General features: G+C 37.1%; 1 protein-coding gene across 1 annotated transcript; it reads left to right on the top strand.

Annotated features, from left to right (window-relative positions):
• The first annotated feature begins 1,384 nt into the window (after positions 1-1,384).
• Positions 1,385-11,409, top strand: LOC145223700 (NACHT, LRR and PYD domains-containing protein 3-like). Its single transcript, XM_080090093.1, has 7 exons — positions 1,385-1,652; positions 1,710-1,989; positions 2,113-3,791; positions 4,614-4,775; positions 6,083-6,244; positions 7,483-7,644; positions 9,943-11,409. The coding sequence occupies exons 1-7, from the start codon at positions 1,416-1,418 to the stop codon at positions 10,108-10,110; spliced, it is 2,850 nt and encodes a 949-aa protein (XP_079946219.1). The 5' UTR covers positions 1,385-1,415; the 3' UTR covers positions 10,111-11,409.
• The last annotated feature ends 5,949 nt before the right edge of the window (positions 11,410-17,358 follow it).

Raw genomic sequence — 17,358 nt, 5'->3', positions numbered from 1 at the left:
CGTTTCGTGGTATAGGAACCTTTCCTGCGAAAACTCAAGTTAGTCGCGGCCAAACCACGGGTTGGTGTTCTGTGTTACTTGCAGTAAAAACAACTTTTAGTCGTTTCATTCATAGTGTTGTCACTTAGTTTTGCTACACAGTATTTGCGCCTTGACAAAATACACAAAAAGCCGAGAATTTTGCGGATTTCATGCGATATTGGTGTGTACATCAGCTCAAAAAGTGTTTCTAAATGTAATACCTCGGTGTTACTTTACACATTTTTATTCAATGTTATTATCTGTTATCCGGACATTGTTTGATTTTGCCATGCTGTTGTCCTTTGTTGATTTTCGTTTTAATATAGATGTGACCTTATTGCCTTGCTGCACGAAATCAAAGCGAACATTTTAAATGTTTAGATTTTCCCACCGGTTATGGACGCCAAATGACATAAAAACTGAGAGGAACTAAACACTTGACTTAAATGCGTGAATTAAATATCATATCAAAATCTTTTATTTTGTGGAGTGAAGTCGGTCATCTATTTTTGTCACAAACCTTTTCAACGTGATAATAAGAACGTGATGGAAGTGGTTCAGTGTCAGTCAACTTCAAATAATCAACCAAATAGCTTGCGTTGTTGGTGCCAAAGTACCGTTCCCTCGTACGTCAGTAATTTGTTCGAAGAACATGAATGCTGTATTAGGGAAAACGCTTACGGCGGTATCGTGAACCAAGTCGGTTCAGGAACTATATGAGGGTAACCTAAAATTTGTGTGCAAAAAACTAAACTTTTCGATATGTCCTAGTGTTTTGCAGCTTTGTACATTTGCGTCCTTGTGCGACGAGCCGTTCGATGGCTTACTGCGCTTGTGTAAATACCCGGTTGCTTTGTATGTATCTAATGCTTTAAATCAAATGCCATAATTTTGTATATTGATGAAAAGCGGGGATTAAGAACTGTTATGCAGCGATAAATCGACGTTTTTTAACAAGGATTTGCTTCGTCGTTGTTGAAGGACCTCAACGTGTGACGGTTGCTTTGTTTTTACGAATCATGCGCGGCGACGAAACGACAAACCACAGAAATAATTGGAAATTGAGAGAGTTCAGATATTATAAGAAATATTTCCCGGCAATACGGACGTCATTTAAACAGTTTTGTTTGTGTTTCGACGGTAACTGCCAATTAAGATCTAGTTTTTCGAATTTTTAAGAGTATTTTATCATTAATGTCTCCAACTATACACTTGTTACCTTACGCCATTGGTGGTGTTCGAAATTGGTTTGCTATTAAACAACGCCACTGAGGTTTCGATATAGCACACTGTTCTATAATTTAACACTAATTTAATTTCATTTTCTAACATAACGAAACTTGTTTACAAAATGCAGGGTTTTTAATCAAGTTTAATGATTTGTGGTCGGAAGCATGTCAGAAAATATGGAAAACCAAACTAGAAATGAGAGTTTTAATCCGACTGTTGCTCAAAACTTAAGTGTTCGACCCAATTTGACACAAGAATCGGGTGAATATGAACTTCAGACAAGACTGCCCCAAGGACAACAATCTGGTGAAGTTGTTCCTTTACTCGAACAAGATGTTGTGCCCCGAACACATCAAGCTCAAATTTGTCCAATCGATGAGGAGAACAGAGTTATAAATATTGTAGGTAATAAGAGTGACAGAATGTGTGTTGTTGTTAAACCTCTCAGTGTTTTGCAGGCAAAAGCAGAGGGGCCACATTTTGGAGACACACATCACCACCACTACCATTTCAACTTGGTGCAACAACAACAAATGGTTCAGCATATACACGAACAACCTCACACTTCAGCACAACCACCTGCACCAGTTGCTTTGGAGGACGAAACCTCACCAAAGGCATTTCATGAAAACCCTCCCACATCACATCAACCTAGCACAGCGACAAGTCAATCTACAGCAGCCCATGCTTTACCAAATGAAAATCAGCAAACAACACAAGCCACTGAAAATGAAAAATGTGAGGACAGGTTTTGTTTGGTATTAGTTAAAACACAGATTAGTAAATGTACCACTCAATAAAATACCATAATTTAAACAGGCGTGATGCTATCAGTTTTTTTACAGAATGTATCTTGTTTAGGTCAACAACTGAAATCTCTACTAAAGAGAGAAGTCGAAGCAATCGCCAGTGAAGAATCGACTCTCGCTGAGTTTTTGGAACAAGCTATAGCACCCGTTCCCGTTGCCATGGCCAACAAACCACAACAAATTGGCGACGATTTTCTAGCAGAAGGACATTACCACCGTAAAAAGGAACTTTACAAAACACCAGAAAGTGACATTACCGGTGAAGAAATGTTTGATCGTGCAAAACAGATTGCACAACTAGAGGCGGAGAAGAAGTTCAGACCGCATGAAAGTGAAGCAAAACAAAACTACATCAAAAAACATGGAAATGTTATTGGTGTGGTTGGACAAGCTGGAATAGGAAAAACCACGTCAGCAAAAAAGTGGGCTCTCCAAGCGTTAGATGGACGATTATGTGAAAGAGTATCGTTTATCTTTTACATTGTAATCAGACTCATTGACTTTACTGCAAAATTGACACTTCTTCAGTTTCTCATTTCCACCATATTATCGGATTGGATCTGCACACCTGATGAGGCAACAATTATACTCACTGCCATTTGCAATGATCCTCATGTTTTGATCATTTTTGATGGTTTGGATGAAGCAGCATTTAAATCATTTTCCAGTTCGGTGTCAAAACCACTATTCAATGGACGAAATTCTGCAGAAACTTACTTAAAGCACTTAGCAGGAGGAAACTTGCTTCCACGGGCTCGAAAGATTTTTACGTCACGACCATCTCAACTATACAAGCTCCATCCATCATACCGACCCAAGTTTGTAGTCCAGATACTTGGTTTAACTCCAACATCACAGAATGAACTTGGGCGTCAGCTATGCGGCGAAAAATATGATGCCATACATCAAAAACTCGTCCAAAACCCTAATGTATTTGCATACTGTTATGTTCCTGTCAATTTCATATTGACACTCAACTACCTGGTGAATTACGATGGAGATATTCAGTTTGTTTCGCTCACACGAGTTCTTGCTTTCACTTGTAGCCAATACGTAACGACAGATCATCTACAGGGCCAAGAATGCGAATTGGACAAACTGGCCAAAATGGCTTGGGATGCATTTCTTGAGGGTAAGCTGGTATTTAAAGACAAGGACTTTAGGAAAGCTAGAATCGAATCTGCTACAGCCGACGCTTTCCTTAACACATCAGTAACAAAGCAAGTGAATCTTAAGCTGACGATATTAGAAGGACACAAAGTAAGGTACTTTTCTCACCTTACTTGGCAAGAGTTTTTTGCGGCTTTCTACATGATGATGATCATGTCCGTAAATGAATTTAGAAAGCAGCAGAAACAACTAACTGAAGACAAATGGGAAGTTGTTTCCAAATTTGTTTTCGGAATTTGTGATTCTTGGGTTTTCAATCAACTGGAAACCCTTGTCTCTACACCTTCCAGTAAAGATTGGTCGGTCAAAAAGTTCTGGATGACCGAGTTTCTTACTGACAATATAAACCCCAAGAAGTCTTGGCTGAATAAAATCTTCAAATCAGGAAAGAACGACAAGAATCTTTTAAAAGATTGCACCTGGGCTCATGAGTCAAATGATCCACATATTGCTTCGTCTGTTGCTACCGTACTTCCTGATGACCTCGACCTCAGGTGTTCATCTCTCTTTCCTGATGACGTCGAAAACCTTTCCTTTGTGCTTCAACACAGATCCAACCCGGTATTACTGTGGTTTAAATTCGCCAAGGCAATGTTCTCATGAGGAGAATGAATATGTTGACAACATGATTTTGTTCAAATAAAATGAATATAACTGTCTAGATATTTTTAATGCTTCAACAAAAAGTATTTGTAAATATTTACCAAAAATAACACAAACTACGGCAATTGCTAATTAGGCAATATCTCTAATTGTTTATTTTGTTGTGACGATAAAAAAGATTGTGTGACGTCACAGACTACTGTGTTTTGATTTGTTTACTCTAACTTTTTGAAACCTTGGAAAGTATTAATCATGACAGCCTAAAATAAAAACTGCCGGAAGATCTGAAATTTTGATGACAGCCTCGTTGCGTAGTTTTGCCAATATGTCAAAACATGTCACCGTCAGAAAATGAAAGTGTTGGCATTTTGCAATGCGAAACCAATTACTACTTTGACATGTTTGTAAAGTTATTTTTGTGTAATGCATGACCTTATAGACAGCTTACGTTGGCATCAAAGCCAAAAATAAATTTCCAGTAGCAATATAATTCTGCTCTCAAGTTTACCATGTCTTTTGATTCAACGAAATAAAATGTCACGCTATATTGCTTAAAAGATGCGCATGTAAGTTTTGGCTTGTGGTATTGCGTTTTTTTTAAATAATGCGTGTTGCCAAAGACAATGTCAGCTATGGCTTGTTAACCACCTTGCTAACAATTTGAAAAATGAATGGAAGCACCTATTGTTCAAATGACAGAATTGGTCATTGTGATTGTGTGGTGTTTTTATATCTGCTTTGTTATGTGCTAACATGTGCTTGTTGTTATTTAAACTTCAGCTCAAGTCACTCTGTCTCTACGACAACAAGATCGGTGATCTGGGTGCAACTTCGTTGGCTCGTTGTCTTCACAAAATCGAAGAACTAGACTTGCATAGATGCGACATCGGAAGTGATGGTGTGAGACAACTCAGCATTTCTGCACTGCAACTGAAAACGCCTGTAAGTAAATTTAAATTTAAGAAAATTGTAGTTTTGAGTGACAATTTTGAGTGATTGCGTGGGTCATAATACTTTTATTACATACAGGATACATATTAAGTATTTCACGTTTAATTTTTTTCCTGGGGTACCATCTGTATGTTTAGAAGCGTTGCCGACCATTTTTACAATGTGATATTAATTCGGTTTTGTTTGTCAAGACCAGAGGTCACCACTGCGGGACCGCATAGTGTACATGTCCTTGTGCCATCTTTTCAAACCTATCCCGCGAGGCAGTTTTTTTCGTGCAGCAAGATATGGTCTTTCTACAATCCCATTTAAAATCTGGTGATGTGTTAAATTGCATAGGTCGTCTCATCCCTTGTCTGTGACCTAGTAAACTGGCTTAGGATTAATGCTGGGCGTTGTAATGGAACTAGGTAATATTATTCTACATATCGTGACAGAAAACCTTTCGTGATGAGTAAATTATATTTTAAATGTTACAAACTTATCAGTACGATTTGGCAAATCAAGAAATATGGTCGTGGGCCTTAGTTTAGTGACCCCTTGTCAACCACATTGTTCAGTGACATTTTACTCTGGTTTATTAAATGAAACAATCAATATTAGTTATTAACTATTCAGCGTTTCATCGTTTTCTGGGATCGACTGTGAATTAGCCGCTTTGGTGCCGCGTAGTTTTTGGTTTTACTCAGATATTGTTAACATTTGTGTAACAACATACAACAATAAAACAAAATTAGCAAGGAAACAATGATTAAGTGCGGTACCATTTCATTTCAAAAGTGCTTTTTTGCTCCCAGTGTTGTTGTTTTGCGACATGAAATGCGTCCGTGGATAAAACTCGAGCAATCTTCAAAAATTTTCGTGTAAATTTATATCACTATGGTAAAGTTTGATTCGCATATTTCCATTGAAATGATAGAAAAGAAACTTTGTATAACATAATTAACAATGTGTTGACACATTTTTTATGTCAGTTTCTGCCAGCGTTTGCATATTTTTATGTAAGCCTGTGAAGCCATTTGTGGTAGGAATAGGGAGAAACAAATATAAAGTCTCATTTTTTCAAACTGAAGAGCTTAAACTCGAATATGACTGGTCAAATTATATCAAAATTTTGCAATATTTCAAGAAATGGGTAAAATTATTACTGAGCAGGCCCTGAAACTCAAGTCAGTTATTTTGGGTGGCATCTTTTAAAAGCTTTTTGCCCACACCTGGTTTGCAGAAATATTTAGTAACGTAATCTGCATTAACCTGACAAACGTTAATTGATATGTGATACTTTACTTTAACATCAGCTGAAGCGACTGGACCTCTCCTGGAACAAGTTCGGTGATATAGGTGTATCTTATTTGGCACGTTGCCTTCACAATATCGAAAAGCTGGATCTGAGCTGGTGTAACATCGGAAGCGAAGGAGTTGGACACCTCTTCGATTCTGTACTGCATCTGGAAAAACCTGTAAGAAACATTTACCATATAAATGTAAACAATGATAAGGAACATTTTGTTTATCATTTTTAGTGATTACGTGGGTAAGAGCACCCTGATTCCATAAAGAGAATACGCATAAAAAAACATTAAGTGACTTAAAATAAGAACAAATGCATTAGCAACTTCCCTTTGACTCCAGATCGTTGAGTGTTATTTTGGTTTACCAAAACTCAAGCGCTTGCTTTGGGCGTGTTATGACATAAATATTTTTTTCGCGCATGGTGCCTCCTGGTGTCTGTCGAGATATTAAAATAGAAAAAAAGATTTACCACATTCGAGTGATTTTAATTTGATTATATGGTATGTGTTCCAAAAAGTCAGCTGTTTAACAAATAAGTTAATTCTCTTCTAGCAAATTTTTAAAAAATTTAGACATCCCATACAAGTTTTCTGATCTTAACTTTTTACTGCTCACATGATTATAAAACAACATGATATACGACATAATTTTGCATGTAACATTACTTAACTCCTGTTCAAAGTTGAAGCAAATGGCCCGGAAGATTATCGCATTCCTTGTCAGAAATATTACAAACAAAAGTCATAAACAAACGTAATACCGCAACAAATATTACGGCCCGCGGGCCACATCCGGTCCGTTGGCTCTACCTGTTTCGCCCGCGTGGTGTCTAGAAATTAAAAAAATAGTTTTTATGATTTGCATCGAATACGGTAGTGAAAAAACTGCCATTGCTTTTTATTTTAAAATACATTTACGCAGTTAATCACATGCGTAAGCGAACATCTACATGTGATGCTGGTCAAAGTCTACATAAAACGCAAGTTTACAAAACCAATATTACGGAATAAAGCCCATGGAGCCATTTTGTGTCCAAAATTATGCAGCAGGTATAGGAGGAAAAACACATTGATTGTTTGATTTGTACAAACCCGACCGCCTAAACGTGAATTTGATTGTCCAAATTGAATCAAAAAATCGGATTTTAGAATTTCAGCGTAATATTGCAAGCAATTAAGGAAATCTCCTTTAAGCAGAATTAAGTTCAAGTTTGTGTTGGTTCGGCCTTCCAACCCAAGTCAGTTATTTTGGGTGGCCCCTTTTCAAAATTAATTACCCACCTCTATAGTTTACAGGAATATTTGAAACTTAACCTGCATTAACCTAACAAACCTCACATTGTTGATTTCCCACGTTTGTTTTGTTTTGTTATAAATTGAATGGAGATATTTTGCTTTAACATCAGCTGAAGAGACTCAACCTTTCCGGGAACAAGATCGGTGATGTGGATGCATCTTTGTTGGCCAGCTATCTTCACAATATCGACGAGCTTGAGCTGTGGGGCTGTGACATCGGAAACGAAGGATTAGGACCACTATGCGATTCTGTGCAGCAACTGGAAAAACCTGTAAGAAATTTTTATTTATGCACGTGAACAACTATAAGGAACATTTAGTTTGCCATTGGGCGTGATTACGTGAGACAGGATAAAAGGATTTCACAAAAAAAAGATTGCGCATTAAACGTTAAATAGTAAAAAAAAAACAATGATTGCATTAGCAACTTCGCAGTTGACCCCAGGTAGTTAAGTGTTTTTCACGTTTGTCAGTACGCTAGTGTCGTTTATGACATCTTATTTCAGGATCCATTAAATTCCAAGCGAGATGCAATTCAGTACATTTAACAAATATAGATCTTGTTTACACTTTGTTCTAGTATACAAAAATGAGCAAATCTTATCACTGCATGCGCACTTGTAAACAACAACCTTTCTTCATTGGAGAATTTTACTTTATTTTACACTGTGACAAGTGACAAATACTATGCAATGTCATGTAGCAGCCCTTAAGTTGTTTTGCCTAACGACGAAAATAGTTTTAATGTGCCTGTAACACTTCTCATTGATCTGCTTTTACATACTAGTAATTTCCCTATAAAATATCTCAATATCTTTTCTTGCGTCCGATAATAGGAACTACTTAAATTTTTTTGATGTTTTTCAACTGAGCTTTATTGTTTGGCAGTGAGTTTTAAACTGAATTAAACCAGGAGCAATTACCCTGGTGTCAGTTTCACTGTAAACAGACATTATCGTATAATTTATTGTTAATTTAAAACTTATTTTCCCCTATGTGGTTAACTGCTCAGCGTGATTAACAGGTTTTGGTATTATCTGGTTTGTGACGTATAATAAATTGCCCTTAAAACATTTCACATCTTAAGAAACTGAATAATTCATTCTGCATGTTGTTGTGGGAATACTCCTGAAAGGAATATATTGCCTTTATTACGCAACTCGAAAGCTGATTTTGCCAAGAAACTTTTAGTTTTATAAATATATTTAACTTGGACCACGGGTGCTCGAAAAAATTGCAAAGGGACCGTAATGACAAAAAAAAATTAAAAAGTTTGAGAACCGCTGTTGTAATCGGTTTTGTATCCTCGAGATGACACAATTTTTATTTACAGTACATTTTACACAGATACATTGTGTGTTCTTTTCTCCAGGATTTAGCAAATTGATTAAATTAATAACATTGCACAGTAAGATAAAACATGACAAAATAAAATGTTGTTTATACACGCAGGGAAACAAACGGGATTTATGTTAAAGAGTTCGGTTGATCCCAGACACCTGTGACGCAGATTAAATCTAGTCACGTGGACAGTGGGACAGTGAAACGAAAAATTTCTGTGTGAACAATTGAAATAGGCTCAAAATGCATATTTTTCTATTTTCAGTCAAATATTTTCCGTCTTTAAATGCGTTAAAACAAATTGCATTAGAACAGGGGTCTCCAACACGTGGCCGGCGAGGCAATTTTCCGTGGCCCGCGGCGTTATTAGCAAATGAATAAAATAATAATACCATTTTTTTGTTTTACCCACTCGTTGAGTGTTCAAAGAAAATCAATGAAATTCTAACCGACACCATATCACTAAGTGTAAACTTTAACAAAACAGACGCTTCGCTCCAACATAAATACAAGGCCAAAGTCAATAAACACCTTGAGCTTTTTAAGTATATAATTTATATTTTACCAGTACCGCTTTAGGATTCATTTCACTCAAATATTATTTACTTGGTTAAGCATAACAATGATCTAAGAGCGGTTTGTGACACCACAGACCAAACTAAGATATGAAATTATGCGTAAACAGATGCCTTCATTGTTACTTAAGTGAGATTGTAAAGCCATGAGCTGTTGAAGGTCCAACGGAAACAGCGCCGTTAACCATTTAGAGACCACGAAATCTAGTTTGAAAACAGCTGGCATAGAGTGTTAATTCCATAGTAATGTGATCAGTGATCAGATATTCTTCTGGGAATGCGGCTTCTAGACAGGTCTAAAAATTGGCACAGAACAAATTTAAAGTTACAGACTCCTGCGGTAGAACAAACAATCGCAGCTCAATTTGGTCACTGTAAAACCTAATGTTTAAATACGACCTATGTAATAAACACAATTCTCGAACATATGTACGCACCACTACTATGCGTATTCTACGGAATAATACCTAGATTAGTTTGAATGTCAAACAAAGAATATTTTTTTAATTTTTTGCTTTAATGTCTTCTCATCATGCTGCTACCAAACTGTTACGTAATAAAATGCCATCATAAGTTTTTGATTGGCTTCCGTAAAAATACAATAATCAACCTTTTTGAACTCTTTTCAATTCACTTAACAGTTGTTTTATTCAGATGAAATTTCTTGACCTGTCTTGCAACAACCTGACAGATGAAAGTGCTGAGTCATTGGCTCGATGTGTTCACAACATCAACGATTTGTGGGTTTGGGGAAACAACTTCACAAAAGCAGGGAAGAATCTCATCCGGTCAAAGTCGGGAGGAAAAGTTATGTTTAAATAATAAAAACCTTTTTACTTTAAACAAACCCAACAAAAACATAAATGCTGCGTTGATTACTTGCTCTGGTTCTTGTGCCTTAAAGATCGGGGTGACGTGCATGCAGGACACCATGTTAAACGTTCGTTTAAATCATTTTTTCATATCAGTTACAAAACTGTTTTACTTCAGTTCCTCAGTATATCCGTCCATATTGTTTTATTGTGGCACTCTCGCTCTTGTAGGCCTTACACATTACACGTTACTTTTTCATCACCACAACTCCCTTTATCTAACGCCACCACTGGTGGCATTATTGGTCAGTATGTTGGCGATGACGTCAACTCATTTTCCTATTTTTATTGGAGATATTCGTTAAAATGTCGATCTTTATTCGAGTTCCCACTTATTCTGACCAATTTATAGTTTATTTTTTCCTTTACCGCTCTTTCTGACGATTTGTTGTGACGTATTCATTTGTTGTGATTTGTATTTATTAAACGAACCTTTGAATGTAAATCTTAATTAAATTCAAATCTGTCAAAGTAAAAAACTGTAGTTAGTTTAGTTTAAGTAGACGGTTACTGTAAGAGTTTCATTCCCTATGTGTGTGTGTATGGTCTTCCTTCCGGCGCTTGAAACTATCCGACCGGGTTTCTTTCGGTGTTTTCTTTTCCTGTCGAACCCCACCCTCTTTCCTAACACGGGTGGTTAGATTCTAGGGTCCCCTTGACTGGTCTCACCATCGAAATATTTTGCTATGCTTGCATGCGTTCGATAGTTTTACTGGTTGAAAACTAAATTTTCTGTGCATTTTTTACTTCTCATTGTCAGCGCTCAGTATCGTGAACATTATAACAGATTTATCAGACGTTATATCAGACGCTAACATTCAGTATGTAAGTTCCGATTTATGTTCGGCTTGTTCAGTGTCGGATTTAAGTGTGTGCTGGCCTGTAGGCACATTTTATAAGTGGCCCGAAAATCAGGGTTGCCAACTAAAAAATTAGAATTATCACTGTTGCCAAATCATTGTCACAAAGAAAAGTGGCCTGGATTTTTGACTGGCCTGTAGGCACGTGCCTACTTTGCCTAATGGTTAATCCAGCACTGGGCTTCTTGTATTCTGATTTTATTTGTTGAGTTTAATTCAAAATCGTATATGGTTTTGTGATTGAAACATTAAACTTTGCGTTTGTCTGCTGAGGAGGAATAGGTTTCCTAAAAACATGACCGTTTAAACATAGACTGTACTTCGAGACTGTACTGTTGTTTGAACACAAACGGGCTATTTTAAAATACAAATCGACTAATACTAGCTCAAAGAGGTATCTGCGATTGTAATGATATTGGAATTACAAAATCCTAAAAGTCCAAACCGTTAAAATTGCAAAATGTTTCTTTCGTTTTGTGAAATAGAATCCAACACGAACGTCTTTGGCTTTCATCGCCATTTTTGCCCTGAACCTCTGTATGTATTTGTGTGGCTCACATCTAGGTTACTCTCGACCGCCACCATCCGTTTTGAATAAAGTCATTTTTTTCATTTTCCCTCCACGTGCCGACCTTATGTTTCGCAACCTTTATGGGACTTTGTCATTCAAGGTGGCTGAAAGCAATAGTTTGTTGTATTTTGGCTCGAATTAATCAAATGTGGTGAAATTTGGAGACTTTAAGCCAGAATCTATTCGATTCAATCACTTACTTTATAGTGGTCTCATTTGACCACACCCACAGCAAACCCAAATGATCTTAACCATAAGTAAAAGTGGTCTCCAGTGGTTTGATTTACAGTCGGTTACTGGTTATTCATACAACTAACCGATACGGTATTCCAGTGCTTTTGTGATCGATGTGTTCTTGGTTGCTTTTGTAATAAACATGGGTGCAGCGTACATTTAAAAAATGAGCTGTATTTAGTTTACGTCACTAAGTCGAAAAAAACACAGAGACACACTATCAGCTATCATCAATTTGCATCAGACAGCGCTGTATTATTAGTATTGAGTGGAAGTCGATGCTGATCTGTTGTGAGTTAGAGCAAGACAAACTGTTACAAGATTTGCGTACTTCGGTGAACATTCGAGATGCAAGAAGCAGCATTACGACGCTCTTAATAAAAGCATGTACGCTAAAAATTTGTTGCCAAATAAAATTTAAAACATAAAATAAAAATATCAAAATCTGTCTGCTAAAGTTATTTGATATTGACGTTGTGAAAATAAATAAGTTGGGGACTTTCCCATAAAAATTTAAAAATACGAACAATTGAGTTTTATATCTTGTCCTATAGCATGCACGTCTCGTTACAAATAAAGAGACTTGCTTTCTAGGTTGTTGTAACGTGTGACATGATTACCTTGTCAACTTGTCACAAGAGGATAGTTGCATCTTTAAACCTACCTTTAAAAATTTTAACGAATTTGTTGTATTGTAATGGATGCATCATTCATCGGGTTAAGTGGTGTTTGTATTTTGAAATGTAGCGTTTTTGTATCTCACAAAATGTTCTTTATAAAGTATTTGTTTAAATAGAGTTTTGAAGTCAGGTTAATTATTTTAGTGATTAAATTATCGTGGTGTTTTTCAGAAGGCAAATTTCTGCTGCCGGCGTCAGCCGTCTTGTAATACAACCCTGCAAAACAGACCTACGCGATTTTGGCAACCAGCAAAAAACGGCGCCAGCAACCAGGCAAAGGGTGCACATTCGACCCCAATATCTCGCGAACCAAACAAAGCTGAACCAAAAAAATTTAACACAGTAATTTTCTAAGCATTCACAAACCATCAATGGCATTCTTTTAAAGAAATATTAAAACCACAAATATTAATACGCATATGAATATGACTGCTTAATGCTCTTTAACGCGTTTCGCAGAATAAAAGCCACTGACATGTTCTGTTTCTGCAGAGCATGCCGTTTTCAAAAGGCCCTAACTCGTTATTGTATTATCGGTTACCACAGTTATTTAAACTTTACCTAACGGTCATCATGGGCTCTTACTGTTGTTTTAAACCAAGAACTTATTGAGTGCTTGTAATGTGAGCAAAGTAAATTAATTTACAACTACTGCAATAAGAATTTATTTTACACTATTGTTCATGTCATTACAAGCAAGCAGAAGAAATGAACTTTGTGCATGTTTGTGCACCATCTCACTGCATAAGTTCTATGATTTCCGCTACTGCATGGTGGCGCTATTGATCAATAAATGCACTGTGACAGAAGTTGGCGAACTGTTTTGCATTTCAGACATGTTTTATAACAAAAATATGTATTTTCCGTGTATGCGGGTATATTACAACTCGTCAAACCAGGGGTTATTTGCAATGAAGTGCATCCTCAATAAGAATACTCATCATCACGCAGTGCCTTGTTTTTGGGACGCGTACCCAACCCTGACCCACTCGCCTAATATTTCTGACATCTAAACTTTTTTGGGCTGTAGAAAAGGGGATTTTTTTACTCAAAGTTTTTCGACGGAATTAAGCGACGATCCTTAAGTTTTTACAAAAACGGCAATAGCGCTATCAAAACACTAAACGTGTTTGCGGGTTTAATTGGCAGAAATGTAACTTGGGACCCTTAGCCTGCCTGTTAAGCAATGAATTTTTCTTTCTGCGGATTATTTGTTTTACCTTGCAACTGTTTGTGGAATATATTCTAGAACTTAAGAAGCAACAAGGTTTTGTTGTCTATTTTGTTTTATTGTTTCTGTCGAGATTTGCATTCGCACAATTTTCGGATTTTAAACTCGCACGTCAAAGATTAATTTGATATACAGCTAGAACAGTCACAGACTTTATTCAAACCCTAGTTTTGTTGGATTTATACCAATCAAGCTGTGCATAAAAGGTTTTTGTCATTAACATCAACTTTGATTGAGCTTAGCCCTCTGTCTACTACTTTTGATTTGAGCTTGGGCTTTTAAATATGCGTCAGAACAAGACGAGCAACGTATGATTTAACATCTAACATGCGACATACGATCACGGCGTTCGGAGAGTCATGTTTGTATCACGACGCATCCGGGAGACAACTTTCTTAACGGTTGAGTGAACACACCATATGTACATCCTGTTTTTCTTGGTGCTTGAGCTTTTTTCAATCATGTGGCATAAATAACGGCGTAAACCATATAGCGGGAAACAGTTGTTATCTTGTAGTCGTGATGGTACAACTAAAAAATTAGGTGATGAACTGTATTGTCAAATAAGCATGTTTTCGTGTCGCTTTGAACGTCGGCGTTCTGGCGTTTATTTTGTCATACCAAAGACACGGCGAGTTTATCACTTCGTGATGTCCCGCCACCGCATTACTTATCACGAGCTGTGACCTCATTTGCATTCAACTTTTGCCGCTTGATGGGACTAAAGCGCAGTTTGGTGAGCTTTTTAATTTTTTCCACTAGAACTTCTCGGCAGTTTACAAAGATACAATTTATCACTTTAGTTTAGCAGTTCCGCACTTTTAAAACGTTTTCAGTTACTTCCATTCACCCCTAAAGTATGTCAAATTTACTTTTTGGTTGAGAAACATTGCAACATTTGCATTTTGTCAACGAAATCGAAAAATACATCATTGAATTCGGTTTCAATGAGCAACAGACTGCTGTCAGTCGCCAATCCTGCGTAATAGGATTGAGGTAATGAATTCCATGAACTCAGAATTAATGCAACATAACTGAGCATTAAAGAGATAATGTCTTCACAAACGCTTCGCAGTTTTTGTTCAAACCTTGCATTCGTGTTTTCCTCAATTAGTTTGTATTTTGTTCATTGCCTTGTTAAGCAGGTGGAAATTTAATGATGAGATTCCCAAACAATAATAACACTGTGGTTTTCAGTATGCCCAGTTTGTTATGATGGAAAAATGCGTTTGCATTCTTGTTGCAAAGCTTACCGAGTACTTTTTTTGCCAGCGAATGTCAACCTGCCGTCTGGGGACTCACACAAAATGCCTTTTTTCCTTTGGTGTTGTGTTCCAGGCACCTTTCAAATGCGAGTTACGTTTACCTATTTGTGTGCAGTTGTTTTTTATGGTGGCTGTAGGTCTGAACGTTTAAGTCAGATACTTAACACAGGTTGTAGCGAACTATTTTTGTTTTTTAAAAGCAGTACCTTCAAACGTTTGTTGCCATTGGTTATTTATTTGTTTATATTTGAACAGAGATGTTGCTGTTTAATATACGTTAATATTCATCTATTGCATCATGTTTAATTACTTATATAACGTATAACAAAGTTTACCATCATTTAAACTTTTGTTTACATTGTTTTCTTGTCTTTTCTTGAAAACCGTAACCAAGTTGCCTTCGGTAACTGGTTCCTTATCAGGGATTTGCGTTTTAGCCCGAAAGCACTTGTTCCTCTATGATTGAAATTAGCTTCAAAGGCGCCTTGACAATCGTTCGTTTGTTAGGTGTTCGTGTTGGTGTGGTATTTCTTCGAGCTGGTTATGTAGTATTTACTGCAGTTGAATGTTCCTACATTTTATGTTGTTGTGAAACTGTTAGCGATAAGGTAGGGCCGTTAAAAATAAACTACCGACAGTTAGACCTTTATGCCTTGGTGAGCCAAACTGCAAGTTCGTAACAATGTCAATGAGAAAGTTTTGTTTTCAAATAAACTTGGTTAAATTGTTACAATCACATAGATTATTAACAAATGTAATTTCGACGCCTGAACCTACCAGGTCATATTAAACCTGCCGAGGTCGCATTTTGAAGTAGTTTTTTCAAAGCTTTTTCTTTACATGAATTAATTTAGCAGTTGCAATCCCGACACCTATATTTTATTTCCACTGCTTTCGATTTTTTCCACCATGCTTCGTGCATTTTTTACATTTTAAGCAAAGTGATTTTTTACTCTTTCAAAAGGAGATAGTGTTTAGCACAGGAAAAGTTTATGAAAGAGCTTGAAATCAGGTCCAACGAGCTGTTTTAGTAAGTAGTAACTATTACTTCTGTGTTATTAGTTTCCAAAATATTTGTATCAAATTTTGTACTATTGTCACATTTTGTGGTTTCAACTTTTTTCGATGCCGGCGCAGAGCTCGTTCGAGAGATAAAGCATCCGTGGTGCTTGCTTGCTTGCTTGTGTGCTTGGAGCTGTTGTACTGGCTGACGGCCATGGTGTCTTCGGACATTGCATGCATGTCGGGCTGGAGCAGACGGGCCGAGGTCTGGATCTTCCGGCTTCTGTAGTCGATCGCTTGTAGTAGTGCGGTGATTCCTTACCGATGGTACGCGTATCATATTGTTACGGTCATTTTGTACAATGTCGAAGCTAAAACATAACTTACAAAATGTTGTTCTAAGTGACGTTTTGCTTCAGTTTAATCGACTGACGGAAAGCAAGCAGTTACAAATTGCAAAATAGTTTGCTGAACTTTCTGTTATATACTTTGGAGTCAAAGTGTAACAGTTGTATGACTGAAAATGCCTCTTTCTAACCATGGGGGTACGCGGTGTCGATGCGTGACCTTAAAGGGCTCGGCGATCACAGAAAGGTTAGAAATCACTGTTGCACCGCGACATGCGCGAGGTCTTGTCGGCGATGCGCCCCAACACGTCATTGACGAACGTCGGGGTGCACCTTCTAAATGTAGATTGTGATGGTCTCGCGTTTGCACTTTCGGCGATTCGTGGTCTTGTCGGCCGACGCTGCCTTCTTCACTGCCTTCTTGGTGCCCTTGCTACCTGCCTTGTTGTTATTGACTAAATTTCTGCTTCGGTTCAGCGCGAAAGAATGCACATTTCCTCTTTTCCCCTAATATTAACGTGAGTGAATTGGGGTGACATGTTTGTGAGTTGTTTCAACGTAAGTCCAGAGAGTTATGTTGTCTATATACTTCCTTGCATTGCTCCATTTTTCGTTAATAATATCTGTGACAATTGAAAGATATTCTTTCACTCTTTTTACTATCATTACATTTTGTGAATTTAGTATGTTTCAACATTTGCTTGATGTATATGCATATTGTTTGCCTATACATTGAGGTTACGTGAGATGAAAAAATTGTGTTTTTTTTGGTGAATAGATTATTGCCCTTTTTTGTGGGTGTATTTTGAGTAAAATTTTGCGACCTTTACGTAACGTTCAAATTGATGTTTTAGCATTACGCAAGATAAATTAAAAACAATGTTCTACCTTGGTTAGTGTTTTGTTTTTTCATAACAACCTGCTTTGGATACATTTGCGGGGTTTCTGTTGTGTTGTTCTGTCAATAATACACATGTGAAACAGTTGTAGCTGCTTAAACACCGCTTG

This window comes from Phallusia mammillata, chromosome 4 (genome assembly GCF_965637545.1).
Source record: "Phallusia mammillata chromosome 4, kaPhaMamm4.hap1.1, whole genome shotgun sequence".
In the NCBI taxonomy this organism is placed as follows: Eukaryota; Metazoa; Chordata; class Ascidiacea; order Phlebobranchia; family Ascidiidae; genus Phallusia; species Phallusia mammillata.
This window is presented reverse-complemented; position numbering and strand designations above follow the sequence as displayed.

Excerpts from the sequence above, each read along its gene's own strand:
- LOC145223700 (XM_080090093.1), top strand. The coding sequence starts at position 1,416 with ATGTCAGAAAATATGGAAAACCAAACTAGAAATGAGAGTTTTAATCCG. Across the intron at positions 1,653-1,709 it reads AGAACAGAGTTATAAATATT|GCAAAAGCAGAGGGGCCACA; the intron begins GTAGGTAATAAG and ends AGTGTTTTGCAG. Across the intron at positions 4,776-6,082 it reads CACTGCAACTGAAAACGCCT|CTGAAGCGACTGGACCTCTC; the intron begins GTAAGTAAATTT and ends CTTTAACATCAG.